The sequence below is a fragment of the Maylandia zebra genome, linkage group LG1 (genome assembly GCF_041146795.1).
Source record: "Maylandia zebra isolate NMK-2024a linkage group LG1, Mzebra_GT3a, whole genome shotgun sequence".
Taxonomy (NCBI): Eukaryota; Metazoa; Chordata; class Actinopteri; order Cichliformes; family Cichlidae; genus Maylandia; species Maylandia zebra.
Window position 1 is genome coordinate 19,817,956 of NC_135167.1, and position 18,172 is coordinate 19,836,127.

The following is an 18,172-nucleotide window of genomic DNA, read 5'->3' on the forward strand; positions in this document are numbered from 1 at the left end:
AGACAGCCTGTTGGGTTCATTGGTGATTCTAAATTGGACATGGGTGTAAAAATGAGCGCTGGCGACCTGTCCACGGTGTACCCAGGCTCTCGGTTGGGATAGGCTCCAGCAACGGATAAGCAGAAACAAAAAAAGTGGATGGGTGGAATATTTATTTTATTTGCAATTTGTTATGGTTACTCATATTAATTTGCATTTTAATTATCTTGTCTAACTGACCATGTTGAGTAAACGGAAAGTTTTCCGTGATTTTTATTTAACCAGCTGTGATAATGCCTCTTCTCTTTGTGCTTTATCTCCTTTCTTTTTGTGTTGACAGATGTCACTGAACAAAAAAGGACTGTCCACACATGATTTCTTCAGATTGAATAAGGGTCGACTGGATAGATGAAAGTGTAATAACTTTAGTGATCCCTTAACTTTAAATCTCCCGCAATTGTCATCATTGCAGTTTTCTCATTTGATTTATTACAAACACACCTGCGAAATTAATGACCTACCCATCCAATTCACCTGCATCTTTTTGTTTAATTTGCATATTTAGTATGAAAATGCAAACAAAGAGGATGAACCTAGTAAACATTTCTTGCTAAAAGTATATTAGCATTGTCACCATGACTGTATTGTCATCCTTGCATTAGCATTTATCTCAAGCATGCAGCCTCCTAAGGTCTCACAGTATTATGATGAGGGGTTTCACATTAAGTGTTTGTGTTATGGGAAAACTTACACTGAATGCTGATAGTTTCTGAATGCTGAACGTTTTTTGTTTTCTCCCAAGCAGTAACAATGGCTCTTGAATTGCAAAATAAATGTGAAAATTGAAATGAAAAGAGAGAATGTCAGTGGACGGCACAAGGGTGCGGGAGAGTGCGATAACAAATGAGGCACGATTCAGGACCACGGGATGACATTGCTTGACTGCACAACATTTTCTCAAAGTGAATTTAATTGAACTCGGAATCCAAACTTCATTCTCCTCTGTGGCGCTGTGTCTTTTCTTCTTCCTTATCAGGATGCTTGAATCCTGATTCCAGATGACTCATCTATTGACATGTTTGAAGAGACTCGCTTCAATCAGGCTCTCTGCATGCATGATCGACCAAGGGTGCTGAGAAAGCTGCTGGTGCCCGAGAACACGGCATCATTTGACGATAATATAATGTAATCGTAGGAATTGCTTTTCCTTTTTGTAACTTGCACAGGTGCTCCTCACAAAAGCATTATTAACAGCTTTATTCTTTAACTTGTGTCTATGTCTATGCGTAAACATACATGTATGTGCACAAAGTAACAGGAGAATAACGGGCATGTGAGCGATAACACTGGGTAAGCTTACTGGAAGCATTTCAAAGGTGTGTACTGTTCCCTCGGGGAAGGGGGAGTAGCTAATTACTAGAGATTTCCCATTCTCCATCACTTATTAGTCATTTCCTCATTATAGGCAACCAGCCACTGAGAATAAAACCAACCAATGAGTCCTCCTCCTGTCCTTACTTCTTTTGCAGCACCTCCAGATAGACCTCCAAGTAATACCAGGGCGAGGGAAGCCCAGCTGAGTTTAAAGGCATTAAAAGTAATGTGATAACATGGAGGCAATGAGCTGCTTTCACTAAACAACAGCACCTTGTCCCAGCGTGCAAGCCTGTTGTTGATTTTATTGCCAGTGAATGTTAAGCGATGGTGAGTGTTCTTTAATTGTGGCCATAAATCAGTCAACCAGGCACAAAAAGGGCTGCAGAAGAGAGCCCGACAGCGAGAGAAGGAAAAGCCGTCTATACTGGACTCAGAGCCCACCTGAGGCTCAAAGCCATCCTGGACATTTAGTGGCCTTGATAAAAACAGTTTTCATCACAATCAAACCCCTCCTTCGTTCATAAAACATGTGCAGATGACCTCCTGCCAGAGTCCTCGCCACATCCTGCATCTTTGTCCCTGAATCTGACAAAAATGAAGGTCTACGTCTCCCCACAAGTAGGTGTCACCATGGAAACAACCGTTATTCAGTGCTCTCAACAATAGCCGTTAAATGAAAGGAGCTGTCTGATGGAATTAAAGAGTAGGCTTAGTCCCTCTTTCCATGCAAGGTACTCACAGCATCGGCAAACCACACAAAGCAAATGTGTAGCTGATAGCCTAACCTACTTTTTACCAAGCACATCAGTATCGCTTTTTCTTTTCATCCTGCTTGTGTGGCAGCGTGAGGCGAGGAAATGTTTTGTGAGATGATCACTGGAATATATGAGTAGGATCAGAAGAAGCTAGATGACAAAAGAAACAGATTAATGCTGATTCGAGATTTGAATCATTCAGTAATTAATCGTTTATTTAATTACAATAAACCCCAGAGACATTTTCACTTAAATGATGAGATTTATTTACCTAACTGCAAGACAAAGAGCATAAACTACAGGAACAGAGGTTTGTGCAAATGCAGGCTTGCATATTAGCATATCATAAAATCCAAAGGAATGACTGTACAGCACAGCGTAACAATAAAAGTATGCATGCAATAAATCCCTTTTTTCCCTTTAAAGAAATCAAATATTTACTAATGATGCATGGGATCCTTGTTGGCCACGGGGCCGGCAGTTACACCAGGTTCATATTACAGTTATGGACTGTAAACCCTACTCTGCTGAGCAGGGGAAAGATAGAGAGAAAGAGAGAGAGTGCATGGGAAATTTCCGATACAACGAGGAGGTGTAAAACCTATGACTTGTTAATTTTGTCTGACAATAGTGCAAGAATAGATAAGGGAGAATAAGTAGCTCAGTGAATTCCTCACAGCTTTTTTTTTTTCCAATCTGCAGAGCAAGATGGGTACATGCACTGCGGTCTTACTGCTTTAGTTAACTCTTGATTGCACCATTATGGTGCAGTAGATAAATTCTCATTAGAATAAGAATGCCGTTTATTTTATTTAAAAAAAAAATCGAATTAAGTTTGTTGAGCCTTGATGATGCCTGGGTTCAGGGCAGTTCTTGCAAACAAGCGCACAATTATTATTTCAGCATTCCATATTTGAATCATTGTAGTTAAAAGGAAATGGAAACAGAATAGGATCTTTAATTGATTTGAGTAAAGATTTCGAAGATTTGTTTGCGGAAAATCTGGTGAAGCATAGAAGACCCATCCATCACTGCTGTACAACCATCAAACACCCCTTGTAATTTAGATAAGCCATGAAGCATTGTTGATGATAAAAGCAAACTAAAGTTGCTTATAAGGGATAACGTTTAGCCTGAATTCTGTGGTTAATTACTGATCATTTTTAAAATCCCATCCCATGCAAATGTTAAAGGTATAAGGGAATGAACCATTTGAGCCGGAGCAGCTCATAACCTGAGGCAGAGTCGCGTAGAGTGAGATACTGTAAGTTACAGGGGACAAAAAGCGTATTGCCACGTTAAGGCACAAATCACAGAATGAACATGGATGTCTTCTAGTTATTAATAAGGGAGCTGGTTTGCCCTCAAGGAACAGAAATACTAGTTGATATCTGCACTTCCTGCCATATTTCATTAGAATAAGTGGCAGCTAAAGGATTATGATAAAGTACAAAGCTTGCTTCATTGACAAAATCTCTTAAAAAATGCTTTTTGTTACAGTAATTATCCAAGAATGGCAACATTTTCTGTGCTGTAAATCGTTCACAGGAGAATAATAAGGACTGTATTAAGATGCATGAACAGCAAAACAATTATTCATCATGCAGGAAAGTCAAAACTTCTGAATAACCAGCCAAAATCTTCAGATGCTGATTATTCCAGCCGAGAATTTCCTCATTTTTGCATTTATTCCTACCCCGCTGTAAACTGGTAACATGGCTCTACGCTTCAGCTGTGAGACGCAATTCCCTCCAGGATTATTTACATTCGAGTAACCGAGTACGGCTCTGAATCAAGGCCTGCTGAATCAATAGGTCTCATCCTGTGATCCACAGTGACAGAAGAATCCTCAATAGCTGATCATCAAAGTTCAAAAAGCAGCTGACAGCAGAGGTAGCTGTGTTTAGGTGCTTTCATGGGAAGTCAATAATCTGTGTCTGGGGAAGGGTGGTTAAACTCTAGAGGACAAATCAAAGTCTGACTAGTATTTGTAGTTTGGAGTGGATATGTGCATGATGGAGTAGCTGTAAAGACTTAATTTGCTTCCTGTACATTTATTGGCAGTGACAGAGTGGTTTCTTTCCAAGTGCATTTGTCACCATTCAGAATCATTCACAGTGCAAATGCACCATTGTAGATAAATATACGAAGTACAGGGTCAAATAAAGAAGAGCCAAACCGTGTTAGAGTATAATTTGCACATTATCCAGCTTGACAGTCGTGGAGCGCTCATGTTATTTATTTTTACTGAAACTCACTACTGTATGATCACGTTTTTAAGCAATGGTCATCAGATGATTAATGAGGAATTTAACACTTTCTGTGGGGCTTAAACTTGTAATTATTAACACTGTCATTAAAGCAAACCTTGCATATGCAACTGAATACCAAAGGAGAACACAATACTAAGAAAAATATAGGATTTCTTTAGTCCAGGGAGAGATTTCATTCAAAACGTAAAAATCTTTTGAATGAGTGTTGATCAGTAAAAATGTAATGCTGAGGTGAAATCTGCATTCTTGGAAATAGTTACTTGATTAGGCAAAAGTTTTTGTTGTCAAGGTTATTTGTACACTTGAAAATTAATTAAATGCCAAGAGGACGCCTTTTGAAGGACTATCTGGTGCTGTTGACTTTTTGCACACTCGTTGAAAAATAATTGCCGGTAGCTTAAACACACAGTCTCTCTTTTCTTCTTTAGATTGCAATATCCACACAGGTATTCACAGAACAATAATAATATATATATATTTTTAAAAACAGCAACTTGTTTTTCTGCTGCAAAGCGTTTCAGTTTAGAGACTGTGCTTTAAGCACTGTAGCATTAGTAATAAGGGTAAAACATGACAGCTTTTTCTGACTGACACGGGTTACGGGCTACACTCTGAACAATATGAAGACAATCTGACAAAGCTCAGGCAGGATAAATAAAAATGAAGGTTACGTATTTTATATACTGAACATTGTGAAGCTCAATAGAACAGCAAAATCAAAGGTCTCCATCCAGTAAACGGGAAACCTTCAGGCAAGAGTTAGATGGAAGTGAAATAAAGAACAGTTTATCATGGATCGACGTTTTTCTTTTTTATTATTATGAAACGCTGAAGAAAATGGAAATTTGGTGACCAGTCATACTATTGTTTTAGATTTTGATCTATGTGATGTAAATGTAATGGATATATTAAGTTGTGCATAACAGCGCTAATGGTTCACTTGTGCTTTCATTTCTTGTCTTTCTCACCCATTAAATCTATCATCAAACATCAAGTAGAATTATATTTCATATAAAAGGCAGCACAAAAAAGGAACGGAAATATATCTATAAAAAGAAGTCACTGCAGAAAGTACAACCTGCATGGTTTAGAGATGACAACAAACAAAGATGGACAATTCAGAGGGAAAGGATTCACCCGACAAAAAGCATGACTTTCACAGCTTACATCGTAGCCACTAGACAAGAGACCAAAAATAGGGCGCAGTCATCGATTAGCTCTTTGAGAGTATGTTACTCGAGCTTTGCTCACGGATACCCGCAGAAAAGGCAGCACCTTACAACCTTTCGCTACTACACAACCACCCAAACACATCTTCCGTTCCTGTCTTGCTCTGTCTTTTCGGCTCCCTGTTACAACTGAAAAAGCACACCAAGAGCTGAAGCTGTAGCAAATATTGCAGATTGCTGAAGTTATTATGTCGCTTGCAGTTTCACAGAAGTTCAAGATGAACAAGTCTGGCATGAGAGCGCTCAACAAAGATATTTCCATTGCTGCTGTTTTTTCATCAGGTTTTCTTGGAAAATGGTTCAGAGCTGTTATTTAGACGCTTATTTTACACAGGATACATACATTTGGCAACCTGTACAGTCCAACTGTCAATCACACATGGCACTAATTGTTTTTGTTTGCCAAGAAGTAGTAGTGCCAGTTCTTGCATTTGCAATGAGGGCTGCTCTTGATTTGTTGATTATGGTTGCTGCCTTTTGGAAGAAAAAAAAAAGCTTTTAAGCCTTAGCAACCGTTTTCATTTATTCCAATGTCAGGTCATGGGTTGTTTGGCCAATTCTGCAGACAGATTTTGATTTGCAGGGCAAATTGTTTATTTGTTATTAACTATTTTAAACCATCCACACGTCCATACTTAAGTTAAAACAATCAAATTGCGATGAAATCATCTGGTATAGTACCTCTCCAAAACAATATCTGAACACACTGTATGTATAAGGGGAAAAAGCTGAACTTCATGGGCAACAAAGAATATTAAGCCTGCCGCAATCAGTAGATCGTCACTAAGGGATTTGTCTGCATGCATAAAAATCATGGGGGGAAAAAATCCTCCAGGACTCCTGATGCTGAAACAGCTGGATGGTCGATTTGCACAGTCAGAGACGAGTGCTCAATCCGCACTGAGCGCAGAAATATAACCCACAATCTCTGTAGTACCGTCCTTGTGTAAACACTTTGCTTGTTTTGAAAAATGAAATACACGAGCGACAACACATTTAGAAGGTTTTTTTCTCCAGTTTATGTCCAAAGTGAGACAAGCATCCTTCTCAGTTTGCCAGACTGATGCTGTGGTCAAAGCTTGGTCGCGGGAACAGGGTGTGCAGTTATTCTGTTGGAGTGGTGGCAACTGGGCTGAGGATGGGAGTCGGTAAGTCCCTCATAGGACTCATAGGAGAGATGGCCTTGTGGCTGAAGTACTCTACTACTTGGCTGGGCACCTCTGCCAGAACACATTTGGCCAGGGCGGCAGGTGATGCCTGCAACAAAGTTAGAGAACAGCTGGAGTTGTTAAGACAATTGTTAAATATTGTTTTAATCTGTGATAAGGAACATAAAGTTTATAAGGTTTCTCATCTACATCTAGAGCCTCTGGTGGCAATAATGATGTTCTTTGTTTCAGACAAATTTTTAAAAGTACGTCAGAGTAAGACCTCTATTAGATGGCACCTGTTGTGTGCATTACTCTGTACAAAGTCTGTTCTGTCTCACTCCCAGGAGTTACATAAACCAAAATAATAAGTCCTGCAGTGTTTGTTTTACTGTATTGCCACTGATTTATTCGTGTTTTTCTTACTATTAAGGGGCAATCTACAGTTGCACAGTAGCATAAAGTTATACATATACATTACAGGAACATAAATGTGGCAACATATCTTATAATTCATTTTCAACTTAAGTGACTTGCATGAACTGATAGTTTCAGACTGAAACACTAACCTAATATGCAGTAAGTAAATTAAAATGAATCTGATTCATCAGAAGTGGCCAGAACAGCTTTAGGTCTTCTTGCATTGACTGTCCGAATCTCTGTAATTCCAGCAAAGCAATGAACAACATTACTTTGAAATGTGTTCACTGATATGTGTGTGTGAATGTGTGTGTGAATGGGTGGATGACTGGATATGTAAAGCGCTTTGGGGTCCTTAGGGACTAGTAAAGCGCTATATAAATACAGGCCATTTACCATTTACCATATGGCGTTTTGATGGTTGTGGCTGAATTGGCTGATGTGTACTATCAGATGAATGCAGAGTCAGGAAAAGATTTTATTTAGTTTATGCATTAACTCGTTATTCCGTGTATTCTGTGCATATTTTCAGAAAATAGGGAGACATGAACAAGGATCTATAACAGACGGTGCAATTATACATCGGAAAAATTACTAATTGGATGTAACAACATTAAGAAACCGTTCTCGTGTGTGCACATTTCTGGATTTCCTCCAGTCCATGATGGCCATCTGTAGCAGTTGAAAAACCAGCAAAAGCTGCCTGTTTATTCTTTTAAATGACAAGGGCTTAATAAAATTATAATAATTATTATTTTTGAGAGCATCCCATGCTAAGCAGTCACACAGAGCAGGATTGAAAGGAATCCTGAACAAGTCAACAAAAGCAGACAGATGGAGAGAAGGACTGACCGTTTTGAAGTCTCTGAAGGGCACAAACTGCACAATGTCTCTGAGGACCGGCTCGCCCTTCGGTGAGCGTAGGACTCCATCGTCTCCATCCAAAATTTGCATGTCTGTGAAGTCGGCATTGCCCACACCAACAATGATTATGGAGAGAGGCTGGTAGGAGGCTCGTACAATGGCTTCACGTGTGTCTGCCATGTCAGTCACTACACCATCCGTGAGGATGAGCAGGATGTGGTATCGCTGGAAGAAGATAAAACCTTTCACTGTGAATTAATCCATGCTAACGTTAACCCATTTCAACCGCAACATGTGGTTCTAAGCTCAGTGTGCGCTGTCATCTGAAGGAGGCCTTTCATGCTGTTCTGGATCATTTTACAGCCTCTGCTGAGTAGAAAAGATTATGTGTTTGTGTTAGTTAGTCAAAAATGTTACATAGAAAACAACAGAGTCCAAAACAAATAATAATAAAAAAAAGAGCATAAGATAAAGAACAACTAGATCACAAGCAGAGACACCACATGTGTGTCCGTGTGCGCAAAATTAATTTCAAGTGTGTAATTACTTGAGCAGCATGGACCCAGGATATTAACATGGAACAATGTACTGTAAACACTTCGGATTGGTCCAATGAGTCGAAGTTTGTTTGCTGTTACTGTTCAAAAGGCAGACTGACATTTAGGAATAAATTATAATGAAGGTCAGTGCAATCACAGTATGTGTAATAGTTCAGAACACAATGTCTGTGCAGGCGGTGGATCAAAATCCTGAGTCTTTACTCTCAGCATTAGGAAACATGAGCAGCAAGTAACTCTATTAGACACACTTTAACTGCTGTACAAAAAAGGAAATGATATCAAAATATGTTGAATGAAATATTGTCAATACAGCTCTGTATGATTTAAAAAGTACTACTTGTCTTATAATGGGCTCCTACTTCTTTTGGACCAAAGGAAATTACTACTATTAGCAATGTTGTCTTGAGGAATTTCACTGGGAGGCAAAAAGAAACCCCGGGAAAAACAAAAAGGCCGTATAAAATAAAGAACCAAATATTTCTGAGGAAAAAGAAAAAAAGAGTAAAAATGTGCACTCACAGAAGCATCTTTAATGTTGCCGTCACCTGCCGCCACCTTGGCTAGCCTGTTAATGATCGGAGCAACGTTGGTAGGGCCGTACAACTGGATCTTAGGAAGGCAGTTCTGGTATGCCTCAACCACTCCTTGGATCTCTGATCAAAGCAAGAGCGGATTGAAGAAAACATCATCACAGGTACCTACACCTGTCAGTTAACAAGTCCAGGCTGAAGTGTACAGTCAGATGACTCATTTGCTGAATACTAACAAACTTGGCCTGAATTATTTTTGTTGTTGTTTTTCACAATTTGAAGACGGACACTTTAGGTTTCAACCAATCAGTTATGAAATCCATGAATATTATCACATTAAAACACTAACTTTTAAGTAAGTACAAAATTACAGAGAGACAGAAATGGTTGCACCTAATTAGTTTGTGTTATTTTACCGGTGGTGTAGATGCTGTTTCTACTACTATCAGTGGAGGTAAACAAAGCCCTTCAACCTACCTTCACATTCATCATCCTCTGGGTTGAAATTAATGGCAAAGTCATGGGACACCTGTGAGTGGGGAACGAGAGGAGAAAGTGTGAAAGGCTTCCAATTTAGGATTTGGTGAAGAAATCGAACCTTTTTTTACTTCCATGTTTTGTTTTTTACTGCAATTCTGTTAAAAAATGTTAGGTGAATACAAACGTTTGATCTAAATAGAATCAAAAAGAGCAGTTGACCAAAACTGAAGACAAGTTTTCTGTGTGCTCATGTTATTCCAGTAAAAATTACAGTTTTTCAAATGGACCAACTGGCTGACTGGACTGGACTGGACTGGGAAACACACATTTGGCTTAGAAAATTACAAGATAACGAACTGATTGAAACTAAGCAGTTAAATACCCGGGACGACAATGATGATGATAAGAAACAGGTGAGTACATGGCTGAACTAAATCTAACTACTGACACAGGAAGTGAAACAAAACATAATGCACACAGTAAAACAGGAAACACATGGAAAAGTCATATAAGGTAAACACAAGACAGCAGGATAATAAGACACAGGGTAAATATAATAGTGACTCACATCGCGTGGTTGTCCAACAAGAGGATTAGGTTTTGGTTTTTTTTTTTAACTAATCAAGGGGAAATACTGCATTTCCTAAGATTAGTCAAAGGCAAACTAGATCAGATCAGGTGGTAAACAGACAACAACATCAAGAGTTGTGATTAAAATGTTCATCAAATATTGCCGAAATTTGACACGTATTGTTTTTTTAACGAGGCTTGCGTATGTCCCATAATGGTGCAGTCTATCTATGCTATTTGTATACATATCCCGAACCAATTATTCGTCACACTATACAGTAATGAGCATAAAGCATGTATTACGTGCTTAATATCTGTTTTTTTTAAAACAGGCTTTGCACCCACTCTTCTTTTAAATGTTTTTTTCCCTGCAATCCAAATGTCAGATACATTTTGTTTATCTCAAAGCTGTTTAATTGGCAAAAATAAAATCCCCCTCTCAATCCATCCTCTCACAAGAAACTGTTTTTTTTTTCCCACAGGCACCAACTGTCAGCCAGATCAGTGACAACTGACTCTTCTCCAGCTGGCTACTTTTTTTTAACGTCACTTTTGTAAATCACGTCTATAACGTGATTTACAGCCTGAAGTGAGTCACAGTGTAGAGTGTTTAACAACAGACTTTCTCACATGACGCAGCAGTACAACACCCAAGTGTAACATTAATGACATTATAATGTCTAATAATGCTATTAACAGCCGTCTCCCTTTTAAATGGTCCATTTGTGTGCTTCTGATTGTGCCTCTGGTTCACATATAGCTTTCAGAGACACTTAGATGGAACAGAGCATTTTTAGGCACTGGTAATATTATTAGTTTCATTTGAGCTATTCCAACTGTTGTATGACAGTCAGACATTAATATTACAATCTTAAAGAAACTGTAGTGTTCGTAACATTTTTTTTGTTCCTTTGATCGTATAAAATACTGCACTAGTTGTTGTGAATGTGCCTCTGTGGTCAGGAGATTATTTGCATGAATATGTGCCACACTCACTCCTGAGCAGTTTGCATTCAGCAGGTGGCTCTAATGGCAGTCACAATCAAGCTAAAAATCAAGGATACTTTCCGGCCACCTGGGAAGCACATAAGAGGTCACTTGGAAGAAAACAACTGGCCCAAGACCAGATGCAAATGAAGATCGTGGTTGTTTGAAAGGCAAACCAAGGAGATGTACGTGCAAAAACAATCCTAATTTCATTATTGACTAAACCTTTGGAAGTTTTTTTTCTTCTGTATTTAAGATTTAAATAACACACATTTAATCACGAGTATCAGCAGTTACAGCCAAGAAAGACTTCATAGTAAAATGAAAAAGGTCAAAGATTTTGCAATGAAATGTGTAGAAATAATACAACTCAACTACTTGTTACTTGTTTTGTATTATTTGTGCTGTGTTAGAAAAAATTATTTATTCTTTTTTTATTCATTAATTCCCACAGCTCATACTGTATGTGATAAATCTTTAGCATTAAATTAACATCTTTAATACTTATGCATAATGCATAATAAATGGTACCGCGGTCAGAAGAGCCCTCGCACTTCTGGCACCTAGTACAGTCCCTAACCTATGAGTCCACAGATGCACTTTATGATTTATCGAATAGCTTAATTTAGAATCACCTGCGCCACCAGCGACAATAGATCAACAGGACACGGTTTAAATAAAATTGGCTCCTGTGAGGAAATCACTGCTATGGCAAATTCAGAAATTAATAGTTTGCATTATTGAGCTGCAAAGCTGAGCATGATTGAAATGATAATTATGAGTGTTTCCTACTGAAGAATAGCACATTACAATCTTACATTAAACACAGGCCCTTCTGGTCTGATAGACTATGTGAGGATGGTGTTTCGTCCGTGTGTGTGTGTGTGTGTGTGTGTGCTCACTGTTCACATGACAGACATCTCCCAGGGGCTCTATTCAGAATCACCGAGGGCTTTCGGTTCCCAAAGTCTAATTTGCTTAAACAAATGCTCTCACACTCATGAATTCTTATGTAAATTGAGGATCAACACTCTGGGGCTTCTGTGTCATTGTAACGTGATATTTTCTCGAGACAAGTGGATATTTTAAGACGAGGGGCTTATGAATAAAAATACCCTCGGTAATTAGTTTTAAATGTGAAATTTTGAATGACAAATTGTGTCCTGGAACAGGTCATGAAAATTGGCTCACGTAACGTCAAATCCCAGATTAGTGGAAAATACCTGGTTTCGGTAAGAGCACACTTCTATACAGCACACATCATTATCACTGGAAGAAGCACAGTGTTTAGAACAGAGGAGTAAAAAGGGAGAACAGAGATGCACACAAAAAATACTCACCTCATAATTCGGAGGGATTCTGGCGCCGAACCCCAAAGCTGAAAATCGCTTGTCACTGAAACGATAAGCAAATTAATCAGTTACAAATTAAAGCAACTGCATTTTAATCTGTGGTTGCCTTTTGATTGCAATCTGGAAAATATTGATGGCTTATCCATCTGTTTGTATTTCTGAGGGCATACCTCATGCTTGTTTGCATTTTAGAACGTGTTAAAAGCTTGAATTACAATTTGAAATCTGTCCCACAGTCAGTGCAGACAGCATTTGCACCTGTTCACAGAGCTTCTAACGATTTTTAGCCTCTTCATTTTTCACTGTACCATTTAGATGGGAAGATATTACTTCAAAAGTCTGTTAAGCTGGATTCGCTGCCTCCAGTCAGAGGCCAGGGTGCACAGTTTGTATGAATAACAAGATAGTACACTCCAGATAAAGTGTATTATATTTGCCCACTACAATTTTATTTGCGTGTCTGAATTCTAAGTATGGATATCCTTTATGAAATGAAAAAGCAACGTCCTGTTCAGCTTTAAAGTAAACTTGAACCTGACCCTGAACCCCACACTTTCTCAGCTGTAGACAGCAAGTGTTTGCAGCACACTAATGGGATTCAGTGCCTGTAACTCCACTGCACAGCAATGCTGGAAAGTTACTCACAGTTACACAGTACCTGTGTGGAATATCTTCCTCTAGCATTCACTCAGACATTCAAACATGAAATGCACAACAAATGCACACTACCTACAATACAAGACATGATTTTTATATCTTCATGACATATCTTACAGCTCAGCTTTGTTCTCGTTGTCCTGTTTCCATTTTTGCTCTTTTGATTTGATCTGTTTTGAAAGCCATGGGTTTAACCAGGCGGGATAGGAGCAAAAGACACATTTGGGTTGCATTATGGAAACTGAAGGATATTGTTTTGGTCACTCACTTTCTGTTACACCCCATTAGAGCATCCTGTTCATTAGCTTTATTGAAAAAAAAAAACTACTGTATATGCAGTATACAAATACATACAGTAATGCCTGTAAAGTAATCTAATGTATTCCGGCAAACAAAAAGTATTTACAGTAATATTTTGGGAATTTCTGGGCATTTAGAGTAAGCACTGGAGCTGTCACGACTTGTTTTCAGTCACATCAGGGACTCTTTGCCTACAGACAGCTTTGTCTAATGGCCGCTTCTGTTATCAGGACATTTATCGATTTCATGCCTTCATCACTGACAAGCCAACCCAGCTCCGTGCAATCGCAAACAACATCTTCAGCTCTTGGTTTGGGGTTGAACAAACATTTTGAGATCATGTCTTTTATTCATTTATTCAGGACATGGTGTGGGTGCCTCAGAGGGTGGCCAGCAAACTGCACAGTGTTAGGAAGTTGTGTTATTTGGTGCATGGACAAGTGTTGATTGGAGAGCTGTTTATCCACTTATAGTGGCTAATGTGGCTTTGAGGCAGCTTTTCAGAGCTATCAGAAGTGTTCAATTAACTCTGGTGTTTGTGGACTTACATAAACACTGGCACAGAGATGATTTTCACACTTTCAGAGGGAGCAATAACTCTTAACTGCCTGATAACTATTGAAAGAACTAACTTCGGCTTGACAAGTTTTAGTTGTACTGCAATTAGTAATAGCTGTACCAGGATTGTTATTTTACTACCACAGAAATGACTGGTTATAAGGGCCTGAGCAGTAACAGTGGGAAGGCCCCATTGTATTTGCGCCATTTGTTATTATTTATGAAGTAATGAAGCCTAAAAGTACTCAAAATTAGCACATGTGTAAAGTCTGGTGAAAAGTTACATATTTTATGGTTTCAAAATAGTTTTGCTCTATAGCGCCACCTAACACATCTTTAATGAAGTACTACCAAGAAATAGTTCGAGCTACTTGAATGAAGTTTGTTACACACGAGTGGGGTCCACTCATGGAAACCCAACAGGAAGTCCACCAGGCCTTATACTTTTTTGAACTTTTGACTTTGTCCAAACAACTTCCTCTTTGGCCAGTTTAAACTTCAGATGTTGCCTATATTAAAGTGTGGCGCTTTTGATTGTTGTTGAAGGGCATGTTGGTGAATTCCAATAATTTGCCATGAAATTTTGATTGTACTATTCCTCTCAGGCTGATTGCATTCACCTTAAAACCAATGTGGTGATGCATGCCATGGTGCCATGCCTATTCTGCATGAAAGAGGAAATTGTTGTTGAAGTGCTTGGCAAGCTTGAAAAGTCAAGAAATTTGCCCCACTTCTCAAGCCTAATGACAGCTTTCTTGTTTTTTGGGGGGGGGGGGGCTCTGATCACTGAATATGGTAAAACGGCTCCACAGCACCACCTACAACATTTCAAAAAATCATCCCCTGCACTGCATTTCATCTATCTGTCTGAAATTTGGCAGCCTCGTGCAGTGTCCTGAGATCTCTTGGAACCATAACCAAAATCCAACAGGAACTCAGCCATTTTGGATTTAAAGTGTAATTTCAGTGCAATTTATTTATTTATTTATTTTGCCATTTTCAGGCCTTTTACATTAAAAAACTCCTGCTAAAGATATTTTCAGACATGATCTTTGGTGAGTCCAATCTAAAGACCTTAGTAACATTAAATTGCAAAGCTTTTGAATTTTCGTAAAAGGTCATGTCTGTTGTGACCAGAGATGGGCAGTAGCGCGTTACTTGTAACACGTTACTGTAATCTGATTACTTTTTAAAGTAACGAGTAAAGTACGTGCGTGTGCTACGATGTAATGGGAAATTCACCGAGAAACGCGCAGATTCTTTCACTGACCGCTGCGGCACACCTGCACCAGGGCAAACCTCCGCCTACCCCACTCCTGCTTTACAGGTGAAAATAGAGCAAAATGACCGCTAGTCTTTGACTTTATTTATTTTCTGCTGTGTTTCACTTGCATCTATTTGAAAGAGTGAGTGTAAACACAAAAAATATTTTATTTTATGTGCTGGAATGTGCAGAAAATAGGTTTAAATGTTAAACAAATTTCTTCCAGTCAGAGAATGTTGCATATAATAAAATTTTTACTTGATGCATAAAGTTAAAAGATTAAAACTGATAAAACAAGTTTTTAAAAAAAAGAGACTTTTCCATTTGATTACATTTTGTATGATGGATTATGCAGAAAAAGCAGAATTGGGCTGAAAGATCTATCGCTTTATTACCTATTCAGGTTGTAAATCGTGTTTTTAAAAAGTAACTAAGTAACTAAGTAATTAATTACTTTTGAAAATAAGTAATCAGTAAAGTAATGGGATTACTTTTTTGGGGAAGTAATCAGTAATTAGTTACTGATTACTTTTTTCAAGTAACTTGACCAACACTGGTTGTGACTCGCCAAATGTATTCGCCACAGGAAACACCAGAAACTCAGTTGTACATTGTCCAGTCTCTTCCAAACTTGACGTTTGATGGGACTCTGGAGACATCTATGTGCCTATATTACGCTGCACTTATGGCGCCGCCAAGTGGCAACAGGAAATACGCGGTGTGTGATAACTGGCAGTTCCACGCATGATATACATAAAATAGTTAATGGGTATTATGCATCTCCAAGGTACTCATTATTGTTGTTGTTACAATCTAAGGACCTTGCCATAATCTGGGACTATAATAAATTATCATCTTGTAGTTTCAAGGCATCACTGATTATGGCTCACAAGGCAAACAGGTGCCCGTGTAACATTAATGTATTCTTATTTTTGAATACGTGTTCCAGCTAATGCGCTAAAATACTCCAGTAACAGTGCTCCACTGACATTTATAGACTTCCTGTTCAATAGATTGGGCAAGTGATACCACAGTATGAAAGCAGCTCTAATATCCCCTTCAACAATTAAATGTTTTCAACTGAAGTTAAATCCATTTTCATCGAGGAAAAAAAAACAGCCTTCCTTTCCAACTGAATACAGGCTTTACTCCCACGATTTTGACCTTTCAAACACATCGAGGCATTCTGTATCAATGCAAGATAATAGGAAAGAAAAAATGTTTTGGGTTTTGTATTGGTTTTTACCAGCTTTGCCAGTGTAAAGAAAGAGCTTTAATGAAAATATTTTAATGTGGAAGCAGTTATTCAAGCTGAGCCAATTTTGCTTTGGCGTGTATTCTGTTCCTGTTATTGTTTACATAGAAAACTGATTATCCTGGCCCCGGGACTGTTGTGATAACACAGCAAATACATTTCATGAAACTTATTAAATATGATATGACATAGGATCGGCCCAGACGAGAGAACAGAGGAGACTGGCCACAAGTCATTTTCATCATATGAATTTTGCCCAAAGTCCACGGAGGTCACAGTTTTCTCCTCTTCATCAGCACACGTGAGGAGCCACAGGGCGATGTGCCCGGTGTAATAGCCCTCTCAGCAAGGTAAACGAGCCTCTACCCACACAGACAAAGCTAGTCACTGCAGCTCTGTAATGCACTCCTCTGCACGGACTCTAAAATCCCACATCACCTATATTCACTAAAGGCTAAAAGGTTTGCTTGCCCACATTTTACACCTCAATAACAATTCCAAGGGAAGGGCTGCCTACACTTGCAGCCGCTGTTGGCCCAGAGACATGTTTCCATGTATGATGCTGGTGTGCATCAGTGTAAACATGGATGCAATAAAGCCACAAAGATGAACTGAAAATTCACAGGCAGGATTTCAGTGTCTCCGGCGCTATCGCTTGCATGCTATAATTAGCCAGACAGTGCTCCTGATATTCAATAGGAGGATCTGCATAAATCAGGAGTTGGGGTGTTAATCCTCATCTGGCTTACTTTTGACAGATGAGAGGGTCTTTCTCCAAAACAGATAATATCACAAATTATTTTTCATTAATTAGCAAATACCTGCAAGTATCCTAAAGATATTTTTTTACACATCGATACTGTAATATTTGTGCTCTGTTGGCCAATCATTAAAAATACATGTGACTGAAGTCAAACATTATAACTACAGTACATCAGCCAGTATTTACAGTAAGAGGAATCCTCAGAGGAAAACAGGCTTCATGCTGCACCACCTCTGTCTTTACATCAGATTCTACACCATGCTGTTATTTCTCCAGCCATAATGCCTCCCACTTCTTTTTGAAGTGCCTGCTATCCTGGTGTCAGCCCCTATCTCAGCATGTGTTCGTCTGTATCAGGGTAATGAGCCTGTGCGAGCTAAGAAGGAGGACCAATCGCTGCAACAGATGCTGAGAAGAAACTGTATCAGTCAGCTATCCACAGGAGAAGCAGCCACATGCAGCTTCCTATGAGAGCAAAGAAACTATGACAGACATGTAAAACAGCACGACAGCAAGAAGCGCCACATACTCGCAGGTAGAGTTAGGCTACTACCTGTGACACGCAAGACTAAAAATATTTAGCAGCTACGCGGCAGGAAATGAAAGTTACATAAGAATGATTATGATTTGATCAACATGGCAGGAACAACATAGCACTGTATAGAAAATAATGAAATAACAGAAGGTACACACGGAGATGTCTTTAGTTTTTCGTTTTTTTGATAAAAGTTTTCTTGGCTGCACATCCATGATGACAATCTCCTGTTCCATAACATCTTAAAATGTGAACTTGCTGCCATGTTCCAGAAACCAGTCTGAGCTAATCTGAGCTTTGTGACATTGTGTTTTAT

The 18,172-nt window shown here is 38.9% G+C and overlaps 1 protein-coding gene across 5 annotated transcripts in view; it reads right to left on the reverse strand.

Annotated features, from left to right (window-relative positions):
• Positions 1–2,353: 2,353 nt before the first annotated feature.
• Positions 2,354–18,172, reverse strand: part of cpne7 (copine VII) — a 36,235-nt gene continuing 20,416 nt past the window's right edge. For all 5 annotated transcript variants that reach the window (XM_076882923.1, XM_076882916.1, XM_076882924.1 and 2 more), the window contains 5 exons: positions 12,513–12,567; positions 9,613–9,664; positions 9,125–9,258; positions 8,034–8,270; positions 2,354–6,870 (listed from right to left, as the gene is read on the reverse strand). In XM_076882923.1, coding sequence (XP_076739038.1) covers positions 6,718–6,870; positions 8,034–8,270; positions 9,125–9,258; positions 9,613–9,664; positions 12,513–12,567 — 631 coding nt within the window. In that variant the 3' untranslated portion in view covers positions 2,354–6,717. The remainder of the gene's footprint in view (positions 6,871–8,033; positions 8,271–9,124; positions 9,259–9,612; positions 9,665–12,512; positions 12,568–18,172) is intronic.